This window comes from Seriola aureovittata, chromosome 18, assembly GCF_021018895.1.
Source record: "Seriola aureovittata isolate HTS-2021-v1 ecotype China chromosome 18, ASM2101889v1, whole genome shotgun sequence".
Taxonomy (NCBI): Eukaryota; Metazoa; Chordata; class Actinopteri; order Carangiformes; family Carangidae; genus Seriola; species Seriola aureovittata.
In genome coordinates, this window is record NC_079381.1 from 14,307,663 (window position 1) to 14,322,567 (window position 14,905).

The 14,905-nt window shown below is 39.4% G+C and overlaps 1 protein-coding gene across 1 annotated transcript; it reads right to left on the minus strand.

Annotated features, from left to right (window-relative positions):
* Window positions 1–7,882: 7,882 nt before the first annotated feature.
* Window positions 7,883–14,840, minus strand: mtfp1 (mitochondrial fission process 1). Its single transcript, XM_056404175.1, has 4 exons — window positions 14,682–14,840; window positions 11,258–11,385; window positions 10,783–11,015; window positions 7,883–10,269 (listed from the first exon to the last, which is right to left on the minus strand). Exons 1-4 carry the CDS (start codon window positions 14,749–14,751, stop codon window positions 10,203–10,205), a joined length of 498 nt encoding a protein of 165 aa, XP_056260150.1. The 5' UTR covers window positions 14,752–14,840; the 3' UTR covers window positions 7,883–10,202.
* Window positions 14,841–14,905: the final 65 nt, after the last annotated feature.

Consider the following 14,905-nt stretch of genomic DNA (forward strand, 5'->3'; position numbering starts at 1 on the left):
ACACTCGTGGTCCCCAGAGGATGAATCTTACTGACTTTGGTGATCCCCTGACTTTTCCTTTAGTGCCATCATGACATCTCCACAACTACTGGATGGATTTATGTCAAGTTTCATACACTCTGTGATTATGCTCTCTGTCTGTTGGCCAAGGATACACTCCACTGACCATGAGCCTCTCTCCCCTGTGAGCCCACTACACCCAGTATAATTCATCCTGATACTGGTTTTGCTCTTGTGTGAGTTTATGCACATTTCTCAGTGTGCCAAAGGTTTGTCTCCAGGCACTGAAGCATAATTTAATTACACTGAGTACTCTTGTGCTTTTTGGGCTTCTGAATAAGTCTTGTTACAACAAAGGTCATACTGGAGGTGAGTGTGTTTCTGCATACCTTTATGTGTGAGCCTCTGCCTGTGTGTTTGGGTTTGTGTGTGTGCGCATTCGTCTGTAATTTGGAGTGATTCACTCTAGCACTGTGAGGACTGTTGCAATGGTGTTTCCACAGAATATTGATTTCACAATGAGCAGATGATGTCTTTGTAAGATGGCTTGAGAGATGGGAAATTAGATGTTATCTCATAACAACAGAGGATGAGGAATCATGTGGTGTGTTATCTGATTTTGGAATTATGTCAAGCTGTCAAACTCACTGATACACAGATGACGTGTCCCGCAAGCGTCCTCTAATGCTGCAGACGGGGATGATTACCACAGATAGACTGAGACTAGTGAATCAAGTGCAAGATGGTCAACAAAATATAGATTTTAATTTAAATTGCAAATAGCAGTGTAAAGTTATGCAGGGTAGGAGACAGCCCGAAGGTGAGAGCAAGGCCTTTAATCCCCTGTTGCCCCAGTAAACCTCCTCCGTGGCTACTATAGAAACCTGGTTGTATTGCATATTTCAACCTGCAAGTAGGAGAATATAGACCAAGCCGTGTGCGGCGCTTTCGTGTAGAAAGATTACCACAGATAGTGTGCTTTAAGTGACCAGCCAGCATTTCCACTTGGCTGCACCCTCTGATGCCACCTGAACAGAATTCACTAGGAGCCTTCAAGCTCCTCATGCATAATGTATTGCTGAAGGTCTGCTCAGTTTTCATGTTCTCCTAATTCATTTCACAAAGAGAGAGAGAGCTCTGCCAGCATTCAGAGCACACAGCCCGAATCACTGTACACTGTCAAATCAAGAATCACCACTTCACCGTTGACAGTTTCTTTGTTGAGACAAACGCTGTCGTGTTGCTTTTTGTTAGCCTTTAATCTTTAGAGAGCGATATTAAGCCAATACATATTGATCCACATGAATCAGAATCCTTCCATTATTTTGTCAATATAAAAGGCCGTTATATCCTACTATATAACTCTGTGGGTGTTGGTTTTCTATTCTGTATATTAGTTATATTATCAGTCATTTTATTAAACTTAATTCTATGTATCTCCTGAGTGGATTACCACACTGCTTGATTCTGAATTTTTACCTTAAATGCTGTATTTATCATCCTTTTGTTTTGATAAGTTTTGATTTATTGAATGAATGGAACGCTTGCCTTTATTTTCTAGGATTTCAGAATAAATCACAAGCTGTACAATGGCAATAATGTGCTAATTTTACCCCCTTCAAGAGTAAAGACCTTGATCAAATCAACATAACAGCCTAATCCAGCAGAATTCTCCATGCTCTTTGTCCTCATGTTACAGAAACTGATATTTATTAGTTTAATGCTCAGTGACACAGCTCTGGCCTTGCCCCTCATTTTTTTTTGTATCCTTCCCTTATTTCTTTTGTGCTGTGATTTGATGTGCTGTGATTGTCTTTTGTTTCTCTTCTGCTCACAGCATAAAATCATTCATGAAAATCAATCCAAACACAGCCCGCTCTTCTGTTTCTCAAAACGTAGCCTTCTGCTGACCTCAATAAATCGACCAGTGAGCGTTAAACATTTCAGTTAGTGCCCTTAAAGTGGCCTTTCCACAAACATAGTCCTTCACTAAAGAGGGGGGAATGAGAGCTGTGAGAGAGAGTCAGAGAGAGAGAGAGCAGTATAGTAACCACTTGTGTAGTATAATAAGATTATGGCCCATTACTAATGATTGTGGCTGATCATTTCAGTTTATATGATTTTAAGGGAAAGGTTCCTGCCCAGTCGGCTTTTTTCTTTTATCTGTTAGTCAAAGAAAGAACAGAGTCAAGTCCAGATTTTTAACTGGAGCTCACAGGCTTACAGATCAACAGCTACAATCTCTGTTTTGTGGCATTTATTCACAGGTAGTTAAATTACAACAAGTTACCGATGCTTCTACAGTAGTTGTGAGTAATAATAATAATAATAATAATAATAATAATAATAGGCTATTTATATAGCAACCCTTAAAAACACAGTTTACAAAGTGCTTTGACAACAAATCAAAAGTAATAACAGGATAAATGCATAAATGCGTGCATAACTTTTTCCATATCATATGTTCAAAATTCAGATTTCAGTTAAACAGTACTCCTAGATTTCTATTAACAGATTTCACATTAGCAGACCCGGGTCCAAGGGCACTCTGAATGGGAATGATGGGGTTTGGTGGACTGAACAATATTATTTCTGATTTTGGGGTTGTTGGGTTTTAAGACATTTTTGTGCTATCCAACAGTTAATATTATATAGCTCAGACAATCTAAAACAACAGATATGCTTTCTGGGTCACCTGGTCTTATGGGAAGGTATATCTGTGTGCGGTCCACATAGCAATGAAAAGAGATATTGCGGCCGCCAGTGACTCGGCCAAGTGGAAGCATGTAGATGGAAAATAAACCAACTAAGTGCAGTATCCTTCATGCCAATCCAGGCTTTAAAACGGTGGGTTAAAATGGCATGATCTACAGGGTCATGTCTAAAAGAATTAAAATTTCGCTCTCTAACCTGTCGGCTGTTGAAAGGTGGTCACTGGTTACCTCCAGGAGGGAAGTTGCTGTGTTATGTAAGGCTCTAAAACCAGACTGAAACTTCTCAAAGGTGTCACAATGACACATAAAAGCTAAAGGTTGTGTTGAAACCACTTTTTCGAAAACCTTTGATAAAAAGGGAAGTTTAGAGATTATCCTAAAATTGCTAAGAACAGGTTTCTTTAACAGAAGTCGGAACACAGTGTTTAAAAATGGATGAAAAGGTTCCTTCTGTATAAAAGCTATTAATAATCAATAAAACACTCTGCCCAACTGTGTCAATAACGTCTTTGTAGTGGGAATAATGTCAAGGCTGCATATAGTTGATTTTATTAGGGATATGATTTTGGATTTAAAAAAGAACATAATGATGAATTATATCCCAGCATGCACTTTAAGCCAATGGCCCACATCAGTCCAGCATATGCACACCTCACCTCCAGTATTTATTCACCAGGACGCCTGCTATTTGCTCCTGTTCACCTGCTCAACTTTTCACAAAGTCATCTCCAGTATTGTGTGCTCTCAGGCAGCAGGTATTATGTAGTTACTAAGTAGATCCCATTTTGTAATCAACACACAGCACAGAAGCAGCAAAGAAATCAGAGCTCTGTCTTCTCCATTGAATTGCCCTTTAGCACCTGTTTCTTCGGTGGGTCGGGTGCCTTTGAAGGGGCAGGTGCTTGAGAGAAACAATGGAGACCAAAGACTCAAAACCAAGAGCGTGCCCCGCTCCAACTTACAGGTTTATAAGCTTTAAACACCCGCTTCTGTAAGAGGACACAGAAAAGTTGTCAGACAGTGCGGCGTTCCTCATTGCCAGTACTGGATTACATCTTTGTTTGTTATTATGAGATGCTGAGCAGCATAGCAGGCCTTACATGTTAATCTATGACTGAAAACACAGGGTTAAATGAAATATAATATTTGCTAGAATCAAGCCCAAACAAGGCAACTCAAATGAGAGGTCTATTTAAAAGCCAGGCTCCTCTGCTTTGTACTTATATGGGCTTCACAGTTAAGGCAAGAAAAGAGGATTACAGCAGACATTATGAAAATAAATTAAGGGATGACATGACTTTCTCTGTGTTCTGAATTATTTTGTTATTTTAATGTAATAGAGTAATGCATATTAGCTCAAATCATTTCAATTTAGCCTCATAGCAAAACCAAATATGAATATGGACAACAAAATATGTACTTTTCTGAACATTTTTATTGGACTCACTATGTTATTATCAGCAATAGATACAATTCAGTTTTGTGTTGCCTCATGGAAAGAAAACATCATTACATTTTATTATATTATGGCAAATATAGGACTCATTTTTAATTTTTTTTTAAATTATATTATGTTTTGTAATGTAATCACACACCTTTTGCAAAATTTTAGTTGCTCCAATGTGCTCACAGTAGTTTAGGGAAATGCTTGTAAGCCTGCATGCAGTCATGTTGACATAACACAGGATTGTGTATCTAAATCCTATCCGAAATGCAAACATTAAAAGTTACAATGCAGCCCGACAAACTGTATATAAAACAAGGAAACAGTGAGAGATATTTATGTTTGCTTGTCCTGACTGAAGGCTTGTTTTTCTGCATCTAGCTGTATGGATATCACTGAGGGCTGTGGGGGTGGAGGCAATTGAATGGCTGGGAATTCCTGAAAAAAAAAAAGCAGTGAGAAGAGTGAGAAGGAGAGAGGGAGGTCTTTTGGCCACTTGTGGCCTTCACAACCCAGGCACAAATCATAGAGGGACATGGCAATCGGAGTGACAGATGAACAATACTCCCATTTTCCAACCCCCTGTGAACAGGCCCATCCATCACAGGAGGGGAGATTAATTCAATTCATCAGCTTTTTGTCTCCTTGGGCCCCCTAATGCCACCTGATATTGCTCAAGGGGGACTTATAAATGTTTGTGGATTTGATCTGAGCCTGCTTGCTTGACTCTGAATTAAAACATTACTCTTTACTCTTAGCTGTACACTGGTTTTGCCAACAGCCTGACGGCCAGTTCTGCCATAATTCTGATCAAGATGAATTCTTATGAAAAGGAAAATGTTTGCCGAAGGCAGCGAACGAGAACACATACTTGAGTTTGCAAAGTGAGGAGAGCTTTGGTGAGAAGGGGCACTGCTGGTTTCAGAGGAGAATAGCGGTCCTGTAAATCTTTCATAGGAAAAGCTTTAATGAAAAAGCTGAATCATCACTGAAGGGATTCAAATTTTATTTAAATTCTATCAATACACAGAAGATGTATAGCACCTTTAGGCATGTTAGTATATTGTCAGACTATTTACACAATGAGCACTTTATATAGCCATGCTGAACAAGTTTGGGCAGTTTATCTCCAACAACAGAATGTGCGTTTCTAAAAATCTACACAAACATGGCAGCATTATTACTGCTCTGGTAGTTGGCCAGAGATCTAATTATCTCAAATGATTAATCCCAAGTTATCATTTTCAAAGTTATGCTCTAGAATAGAGAGAAAAAAAAAAAAAAAAAAAAGAGGACCTGGAGCCTGACATTTGAGTCATGACACTAGACATGTTGGCAGCGAACCAACAAAGTCAGAGGCTCAATCCACTGGTGACATAAAAAAGCGTAAACCTACTATATAGTGCAATATAAGGCCCTCAATCGTGCATAGATGTGGTCCTGTTAAGCTGGATAGGCAGAGCACGGTACAAACACAATGCTAGTAATGACCTCTAGTGGTCATTACAATAACTGACTAAAGGATTTGTCTGAAAGACAGACTGGAACGAAAGCCGTGAAGAGCAGGTCAAACAAAGGCAACATCCACCTCCATTCATCTATTTTAAAAAACATGAAACATTCGGTTTTGCTGTGAATTGTGTTCAAAGCCTCCAGAGCAGCTTGATTTGTGAATATGATGAACCACTGCCTTTGTCAAGATGATTAACATTCACATATACTGAGGGGCTGTGAAGCTGTGGAGAGTAGCTACTTTTTCAAAATGTGTTTTTTAAATAAATAATCCATGACACTATTTTGGTTCCCAAAAGACAAGAAAACAATTTAAGCAAATCTTTAGTACAGCTTTTAATACATTAAGTACAACTTACTGTTATTCTACACTAGCATATATGTAGACTACCGAGTAAACAGCACACATACAGCCCTTATTTTCTTAAGCATAAGGAAGCGTCTGACATCGTTGCAGAAGCTTTGGGAAGAGAACAGGATCTTATCAGGAATAGTGTGTGACCGACAGTCCCATTAATACCCAGAACAACAAATACTTTGCCTAAACCAGTCAGTAACAACCCCAACTGGGGGGGAAAGAGAAAAAAAAAAAAAAAAAAAAAAAAAATTAGGGTAGTTCCAACTTGTAGAAACCACACACACGCACGTTGTTAGGCCATAGTTCAGGTCATAATTTCAGGACATGCTCATGCAGGTTAGGTCATGTGATTTCAAGTGCAGATACAATGACAAAGTAGTGAAGGACTTTGCTGCATTAAACTTACAGGCCTCAACAACTGACTTATGACTAAGCAAACAACTGTCCCATTATTTTCACTTCCGACTTTTCACACCACCACCACCCACTTCCTGATGAACTCCTTTGTCAGACATGAGAGCAAATGAGAACATTTTTCATTCGACACGAGACAGCCTCACGTTAAACAATCCATTTTAACTTTCAAAACAATTGAGGAATGAGACAACTTGGAAGTTTGCTTCTACACAAAGTTCACTTTATTTGTATTTAAGCATAAACCTGCTTCTGAGGCTGATAGTGAATCCTGCCTCCTCTCCAGACACACAGGTAATAGGCCGTGCTCAGAGATCCCACTATGGACACCAGCAGGACGGTTGCCACCAGAGCAATTTTCCACACCGCCGATTCTTCTTGTTCTTCATCTGAGGAAAAAAAAACAAGCACTCATTGAATATATAGTCTGGAACAGGTAGCTCTAACAAAGAAAAGACAATGAGTTCTCTTGATGATCATGTCACCGACAGATTTACTACTGCCAACAGCCCACCTTGTTCCTTCATAACATATGGCTCCGGAGTAGTCAGCAAGTTATGCTCCTCCACCGTCAAGGGGGCAATCACTTCTGGAGGGATGTCAGGCCATACGCTCTCCTCTGCTCCTAGAGACTGTCCATCAATGTCCTCATACTGTAGACTCTCATCGGTGATAAGCCACTGGCCGTTGATGTATCGAGGAATTCCTGTAAAGGTTAATATGTCAGGAGGATGACACGGAGGATTGTGTGTGGGTTGGACAGGTGCAATGTTTTCAGCTCAGATCCTTCACAAATGAAATTCAACCACACTGATCAAACTTTCAGCTACCAACACAAGATAAATGTCACACATCTTTTCTTACCATGCTGCCCAGTGGATGCAGCCAAAACAGCCAAAAACACAAGATTAAGAACAAACATGGCTGTATCTACCGGTGGTTGGCTGTGCTTTTATGCCTTTTATGTGGGCACCTTGTCTGTAGAAGTGGCATCAGCTGTGATCTCCTCACTCAATCAAGGTAAATTACTGCAACCAGGCTCTCAAATCGCCCGGTCTGATGCGCTTTTGAGTGCTTCCATGTCATTGGTTAAACCATCTCTTGAATTACACCCCTTTCATCTTAAAGTGCCGGTACGTTGCTCAGGAAGTGGAAACTGTGCCTCCACAAAGAGCAAGTTGTAATGCTGCCATTTGAAATCACACCGTATAGTGAGATGTTCTTAAGGGAATCCCTTCATGCAAGACTGTGTTTAGACAAGGCTTCAAAAAATTCTCCCGAAATGGAGCCATCAGTCAAGGTTCCCCAAAGCTACAAAGTGGTTCTGACTTACGTGTTATCAATATAAAAGATGATAAAAGCAGAGAAAATACTTCACAAGGACTTGACAATTGTATCACTACTGATTCATGAAACGCACAACAAAAAAAAATCAAGACATTTCTGTCATCATATAATTTATTTCACTACAGATCTTTCTTTCTCCAGTGTTTCAGAAGTTATTACAGAATAAGAGGATCATTGAATATTCACTGTCCATTGTAATGAATGGAGCTTCAGCTTTCAACAGTTACTTTCACATGAAAAATTATCTCCTCCTTGTGAACTTCAGACAGAACAGAACAAAGTTTTTTATTCAGTTAAGGCTGAAAATGTGACTCATAGAACCCACTTCCAAACACACTGCCGCTAAAGAAAACATCAAAGAAATGTTCAAGTAGGTAAACCATTCCTTTTCTTTTGCAGCACGTGATGATAAAAACACAGTGAAGTTATGTGTCAAATCTGAAATGTTAAAATTGAACATAAATACACACATATATATATATATGTGTGTGTGTGTATATATAGTATATATATATATATATATATATATACTGTATAGAAAATGTAGATTTTCACTAGAGATGCATGTAGATTTTCACTAGAGATGCACGAATAAGCTTTTTTTTCGGTGCAGACATGTCATAGCAGGAAAAAAAGGTGTAATTTATAATTAATAATCAATTGGGGTGTCAATACTTGAGCTTTATTATATACAAATGTGCTTTTCCTGCTCTGACAAATCAAATGGTCTGACATGAAAAAGGTTTATTCCCTTATATTTACGTAAAGGTAAAAGTCTGTGCTTATGTGGATGAAAATATCCAATACTACACACACTGGAGCCCTGAGCACACATGCTTCAATCATTTAACAAGCCAATAGAAAGAATTCACGGTTTAAATGGCCTCGTGACCCGATCTGTTTATCAAATACTATTGAATAGGCTGCATCGGTACCAGCATGTAAAAACATGGTAATTGGTGCATCCCAAGTTTTCACAATCTTCCCTTTCAGCATATCTCCCTCCATGACAAAGTCAACCACATCCTTCATAGCAAAGAGAATATGGTGTGACACATTAAACACAAGTTATTCTAAAATGGTACACTGGTGTATACTGACAAACAGACTGGCAATGATAACCATTCCCAGTATAGTATGTTGTTTTATTTGTCTTAAAGTGACAGCTCATCTGAAGCCAAAGCTACATTTTGTATCAGGTGTCACTTTTTTTTTTTAATTTTTCAATATTTTTTATTTAGAATATTTAACATTATGTAACCACATATACCCTTTCCCTGTAATTTGCAAAGCTCATGTATGTACACAATGCCTAATTTCCCTTGCATAGTTTAGCATGAGATACAGTATATAACTTGGCTTCTCAAAGAAACGCCTTGGCAATAATACACAGACAGTAACTGTTTATTTCTAAATGAATCCCTTAAACCATTCCCTGCATAGACACACTGACCTTCACAGGTACTTGAGAAGCGCTGTACTGTCTCAATAATCTAAAGCCAAGTGGGATGGACAGCTTGTTGTGTCTAATATTTACAGGTGTTACAGTATTGTAAACTAATAATATCTGACTACAAACTCCGTAACCAACAGTTTTGATACTGGTGAGAAATCATTAAAATGCTATGTACCACACTATACAGTATAGTGTAGGTAGAATCATACAGATTGCAGCTAGGATGTATAAAATGCTCTCGCTGCAAATCCTGGCTCCAATGACCAACAGTAAGGTAGACTGAAACAATGGAAAAGTGCATTAGACGCTCCTGAAACAGCTTTTCCAGTAGTAAGTAACAGATATTTTTGTTTTCAGACAAAAGCAAAAAAAAAAAAAAACAGTCTAAGACAAAGTAATGAATTAGTGGGACATCATGGCAAACTGGCTCTTTAGCCTGTACAGTACCACTGAATATGGCTGATTTGGAATTAATCTCTAGAAATGAGGTGAGGCTCTGCAGGCCAGAGAAATGGCTCACAACTCTACCCCCATGAGGGCAACCCTGGAGGCTTTCTTTGTACTCACTATCACTAGAATGTAACAGTAGACTGTATCCCTGCTGAAGACTACTTTACAAAGCAGCGAAACAGTTTTCAAACTTTTACATTCCTATTTAAACTATTTTTTTGGTGTTGCTACCCAGATTGCCCTGAGAGGTTAAAGTTAAGGATCCCCAAGGGGATATTTCACAAAGCAGGATTTCACTTTTACCAACTAAACCTACCATTAAACATTTTATTATTTAGATATAAAATAATTGTATTATGCGTGTCTTTGACTAACTGTGAAATCTTGCTGCATGAAATCCTTCTGTACGCATGTTTAGTGCTTCACAGTGGTGGATAAACAGCACAGGTCTACGTAGACTGGACTCCTCTCTACCCAGGAGGGGACAGTGTCCAGCATGGTCCCTCTTCATTCGTGCTTCTCTCCCTCATTGTAGACTTTCCGAAGGCTCGAGTCAAGCAGGAAATCCACTGACCTACGGGGTACAGAGAGTGGAAACATTGTGATGACACATAATGTCTATGAAGCACTTCTGCTTTAGTGAAGTTTGAAAAAAAAAAAAAAAACAGTAAATCTATCATTCCAGCTCTCCAATTAAAACAGTAGTTAAAAGTAGTTGCAAATTTTGAAATCTGATGGACACATAAACACATATTGTGAGGTAAAACTTGTGTCTCTGGTACATACAGTATTGAAAAGCCCTGATATCTTTAAATTAAGTGGCATTAAGTTGCTAAACATAAGTGTGTATGAGTTTTTCTTAAGCTTTAATATTATATAGTTTATACAGCAGATGCATCAGTGTTTTGACTTTGCTGTCTGCACTGACTTTGCACCCACTGCACCCACTGAGAGGTGAGTGCAGCTGAAACTGCTCATCATGTACGAGCAGCCTAACCCTTAAATTCAAAGCTTACATAATTGGCTTATATAATCCATGTACAGTATACGAGCACATATAGAAACACAGACACAAACGTGTGCCAACCTGTCTATAGGAGTGATGATGAAGGGGATGGTGGAGAGGCCGATAGCTGTAGTGGTCCACTTGCGGACAGGCAGAGGCCACTTTGTAGTTCTGCCCAGCAGGTAGAGTGACGCGGCGCACACACGGTTAATGGTGAAGCCTGGGATGATCACAGAGGCGAGGGCTTGCCACACAAACGTGTCCACCACTGCTACCGCTACCCGTGTCGTCTTCCCTGGGTTGTCCCCGTGGGCCTTTAGGAACAGATGGAGGATCAAAAAATTTGAAAATAATACCCCAAAAATTATATATCCTAATGTATTCCCAGTGTTTTTGGATTGTGACCCGGGCTTATAACTACGTTGTAACCAGTTTGACCAAATGCAGCTCAGATGATGTTGAAGATTTATTTAAAACCCTCTATGATTACATAGGAAAGAAAATGTAATCGTATGGTAAATAATGAGGACAAAACATACTAACGGTCATGTCTTACCACAGCTGCCTTCTTCCCTTTGTCCACAGCATCAGCAGTAACGTACGCAGTGGCCACAGCATAGCTGCCCCAGACCAAACTCACTGGCACCAGAGCACGAAAGGCCTCCCCGACCTCATTGGCATAGCCTGTGGGCGTACATCAGGAAGAACCCGTTAAATTGTGGGGCAGATGCAGATCATTTACTATGAATGTTGTTTTTTTTTACTGTGAAATCTGGTGTATGTTGTTTGACATTGGCCTTGGCGGAGGTCTGCGCTCTCCCAGTACCCTTTCAGTTTGAGGTGAAATATGTTCTGTTTGTATTTTTAGCATTACATTCACCAGTTTCCAGTTTCCAGCACATATATCCCAAAACATACAAGAAGTCAATAAATCTCAACCTCATCTGAGATTGTCCTGGTGAAAATGCAGAGCAATATTTTGAAAAATTATTCAATATCCATTCTATGAGGATGAAATGGCTGAAATGTCCTTGATCTCTTATTAAGAAGTTACCTGCGGCGTATGCCACAGTGCATGTAAATCACTGGTAAAATTAACTCCAGTCACACACGGAGCATTATCTTTGGTTCAATGACAATAGAACCATCAGAGCGTGGTGGAGTCAAATTCTGCTGCTTCTGCTGAATGTCTCTATCACTGGCACTGCTGACAAAACTGAGGCTACTATGCAAACACTGCACTTTACTGTGCTACCTGTGCTGAAGGAAACACTTATGTTACGAGCGATAATACTGCAGCCAATGAAACACAGCTTGCTATCAATTTATCATCTCCCCAATAATGGTCTTTGGCTAAATAAATAAGACACAATCACTAGAAGTCATTGTAGTTAACTCTTCTCAGTTCTGAGAGAGAATAAGCTGGATCAGCGCATCCCAACAAGATGCATATTTCATATGTTCATATGTTAAATTACTGTCATTTCATGCATTATTTGTGGGGTACAATGGACTCCATCAGGGGCGTACAAGAAACACAGGTTTTAACATGAACACACAAGTACTCTGTACGATTTCTCTGTATTTCGACACATTATAAAGTTTGCTCAACAGTTTTTCCTTGTCTGCTTTAAGAATTTAATTGAAATCTAGGAATGTGTGAATCATGCATCCCAAGCTTCAGTGAATGAGCAAATCGCATGACTTCGCACTGTTTATTTTCCAACTGCCTCTAAGCAACAGCCCAAGATTACATCAAGCTCTTTAAACTCAAAAACTAGTTGTTGTCAGCCATGTTTAGGGCTGAGCAACACACCCGACAGTGATAATGAACTCCATATCAGGGACATACCGTATTCAGGCAATTTAAAGTGCTCATAATTTCAAATTGGAGTTTTATTGCATCAAATCCCACATCCTGATCAAGAAAATATGTGTACCACAGATAGAGGCACCGTAACCCTTATGTTCTTGCTTCACAATTCTTCACAAGAGAGTAAGGACTAGAAGTTGAGTTAATGCTTACATCGCACAAAGTGATAAAAAAAACCTAGAAAGTGAACAGGTATAGTAAAAATATCTATTTAGATATTCTGTACTCAAAACAATAAAAAACAATAAAATCTTACAGAATAAATCTTTAAAAATGGAAAGTTAAAACACAATTTAGAAGGAAAAATGTGATATTAACTGCTGTTCATATCCCTAAATGCTGAAATTTACTGAAAGCTGGCAAAGGATTTAATACTATACTACTTTAATGCAGTGAAATTCACAGTAAAGTTAAATATTGATCTGGAGCTGCAGAAGCACTTGTGAGTACAAGGTGATAAGAGCTCCATTTGTATAATAAAGTTTGATAGCAAGGGGATCCTAGATAAGATTATGTTCCAGCAGGGCATTTAGTTAATAATAAAGTATGCTTTGCCCTGCAAAATACACTGTTGCTAGTGAGCGTAGGGTTCAGATTACTCTTTGTGATTCACTATGTACTCTGTGCCCAGCAAGGCGTGAAGGTCTGTTAGGAGAGTGTGTTCACAAGATGTTGATAGGAGGAGCTTCAGAAAGAGCAGAGGTAAGGAATGAAAAAAAGAGCAGGGCTAGGTGATGAAATACAGAGAAGCCAGAAAAGAAGAAACATAAAGACAAACTATGATCAACAATGATATCCATTCTCTGATCTACAGATCACCGCTTGTGCTGTAGTAATTACCAACAGGGGATTTTAAGAGTAACCTGACATACGTCATCTACAAGGACATCAGGCTCTAATGTTATTCACCTCCAATTACTATGCCACTAAAACACTTTGATCTAAAATGGTTACACCAATTAAGCTGTTGGGCCCACTAATATATTAAGTTAGGGTGCTAAAAATGCCTATGTCAATGATCTGTGCCCTAACATGAGAGGTAGTAAACTCTTCAGGATGGCTGCCCAAATTTTACACAAAGCAAAGCAGCCATGTTTCAGAATATATCCTTTGTTGCATATATCCATATATCCATTGTTGCATAACCACGATTACAGTTTCTCCAGAGGAGTAAAAAATAAATAAATAAATGGTAGAGATCTGGGGTATCCAATGTATCCAAAATATGCATACTGAGAATTAATATAAAATATTAATATCTAAAAATGACATGTATACACTGATGTATAATCTGAGTTCAAATCTCTATGTAGTCCTACATTGTTTTAACAAAATGGTTCACAACAAAAATCATACAAATATTGGTAACGATTGTAGGACCATGTTTTTCATTTCTGCTTACAGGCTCTTCAATACAGAGATATAGATATGTGACTGCATGCACAGGCAGGATTAAAGATGGGAGCACACAGATTATGATTTTATGAAGGGGATAAAGTGATTCACATAACATTAAGTGGTCACTGCTAGGGGAAAGAGCAGTGGATTAAGGCATGGAGACCAGGGGGGCAGCCTGCACAGTCAGGACTGCTGCAGTGTGGGTGCCCTTCAGACTGGCTGCTGTAAAGCCAGCAGCTCATTGGGTAATCAATGACCCTGATGTTTCAATGAGAGGAGGGCAACACTGAAAACAGGCACCGATACTAACTTGTATCTGGTTGTATCATCCACACAGTCATACTGTTTCAGTTTTCAATCTAGTCCTGCCTACGGGCGTTTCTCCGTGGTTTAGTGAGTCACTGCCTCGACTTGCTAAATAACTACCTTTACTGAGACAGGACTGACTGAGCTACACAGACAACTCTACCAAACTAAAACGTTATGGAAACATAGCATGAACGATGCTTTTGTAGTACAGTCTTGGACGTCCATTACGTCCTGTGGTAACAAAATGACCTTCAACAACAGAAGTTTTCTATAAATAGATGTTTAAAAACATTGGTTAGCTAGCATTAGCTACAGCTAGCTAGCGCTCAGCTCCGGGGTCATGTCGGCTACAGTCTGTTCAGTATGAGCCACCGCAAGTGCTAAATGTAACAGTACGTACCAAGGAAGCGGACCCACGTATCGCGATAAATGTCGACCGCTTTGCTCGGCTTTTCTTCGGTGGCATCCATGCTTTTCCTCCCTTTACTCCATCCCCCGGTGCTATACTAGCGTATATGCTCGGTGGTAGAGTGTAGGAAGCTGACACTCAGGAGGGACAGTGAAGGGGGCGTGATTTCAACTTCAGCACCCAACTAGCTGCAGGAACGTATCCCCCCTCCCTCA

What these genes read in the sequence shown, in the direction of transcription:
- mtfp1 (XM_056404175.1), bottom strand. Translation starts at nt 14,751, where the DNA reads ATGGATGCCACCGAAGAAAAGCCGAGCAAAGCGGTCGACATTTATCGC. An exon ending in TACGTGGGTCCGCTTCCTTG is followed by an intron (nt 11,386 to 14,681) that starts GTACGTACTGTT and finishes GTACGCCCACAG; the next exon opens with GCTATGCCAATGAGGTCGGG. An exon ending in ATCATCACTCCTATAGACAG is followed by an intron (nt 10,270 to 10,782) that starts GTTGGCACACGT and finishes TGTACCCCGTAG; the next exon opens with GTCAGTGGATTTCCTGCTTG.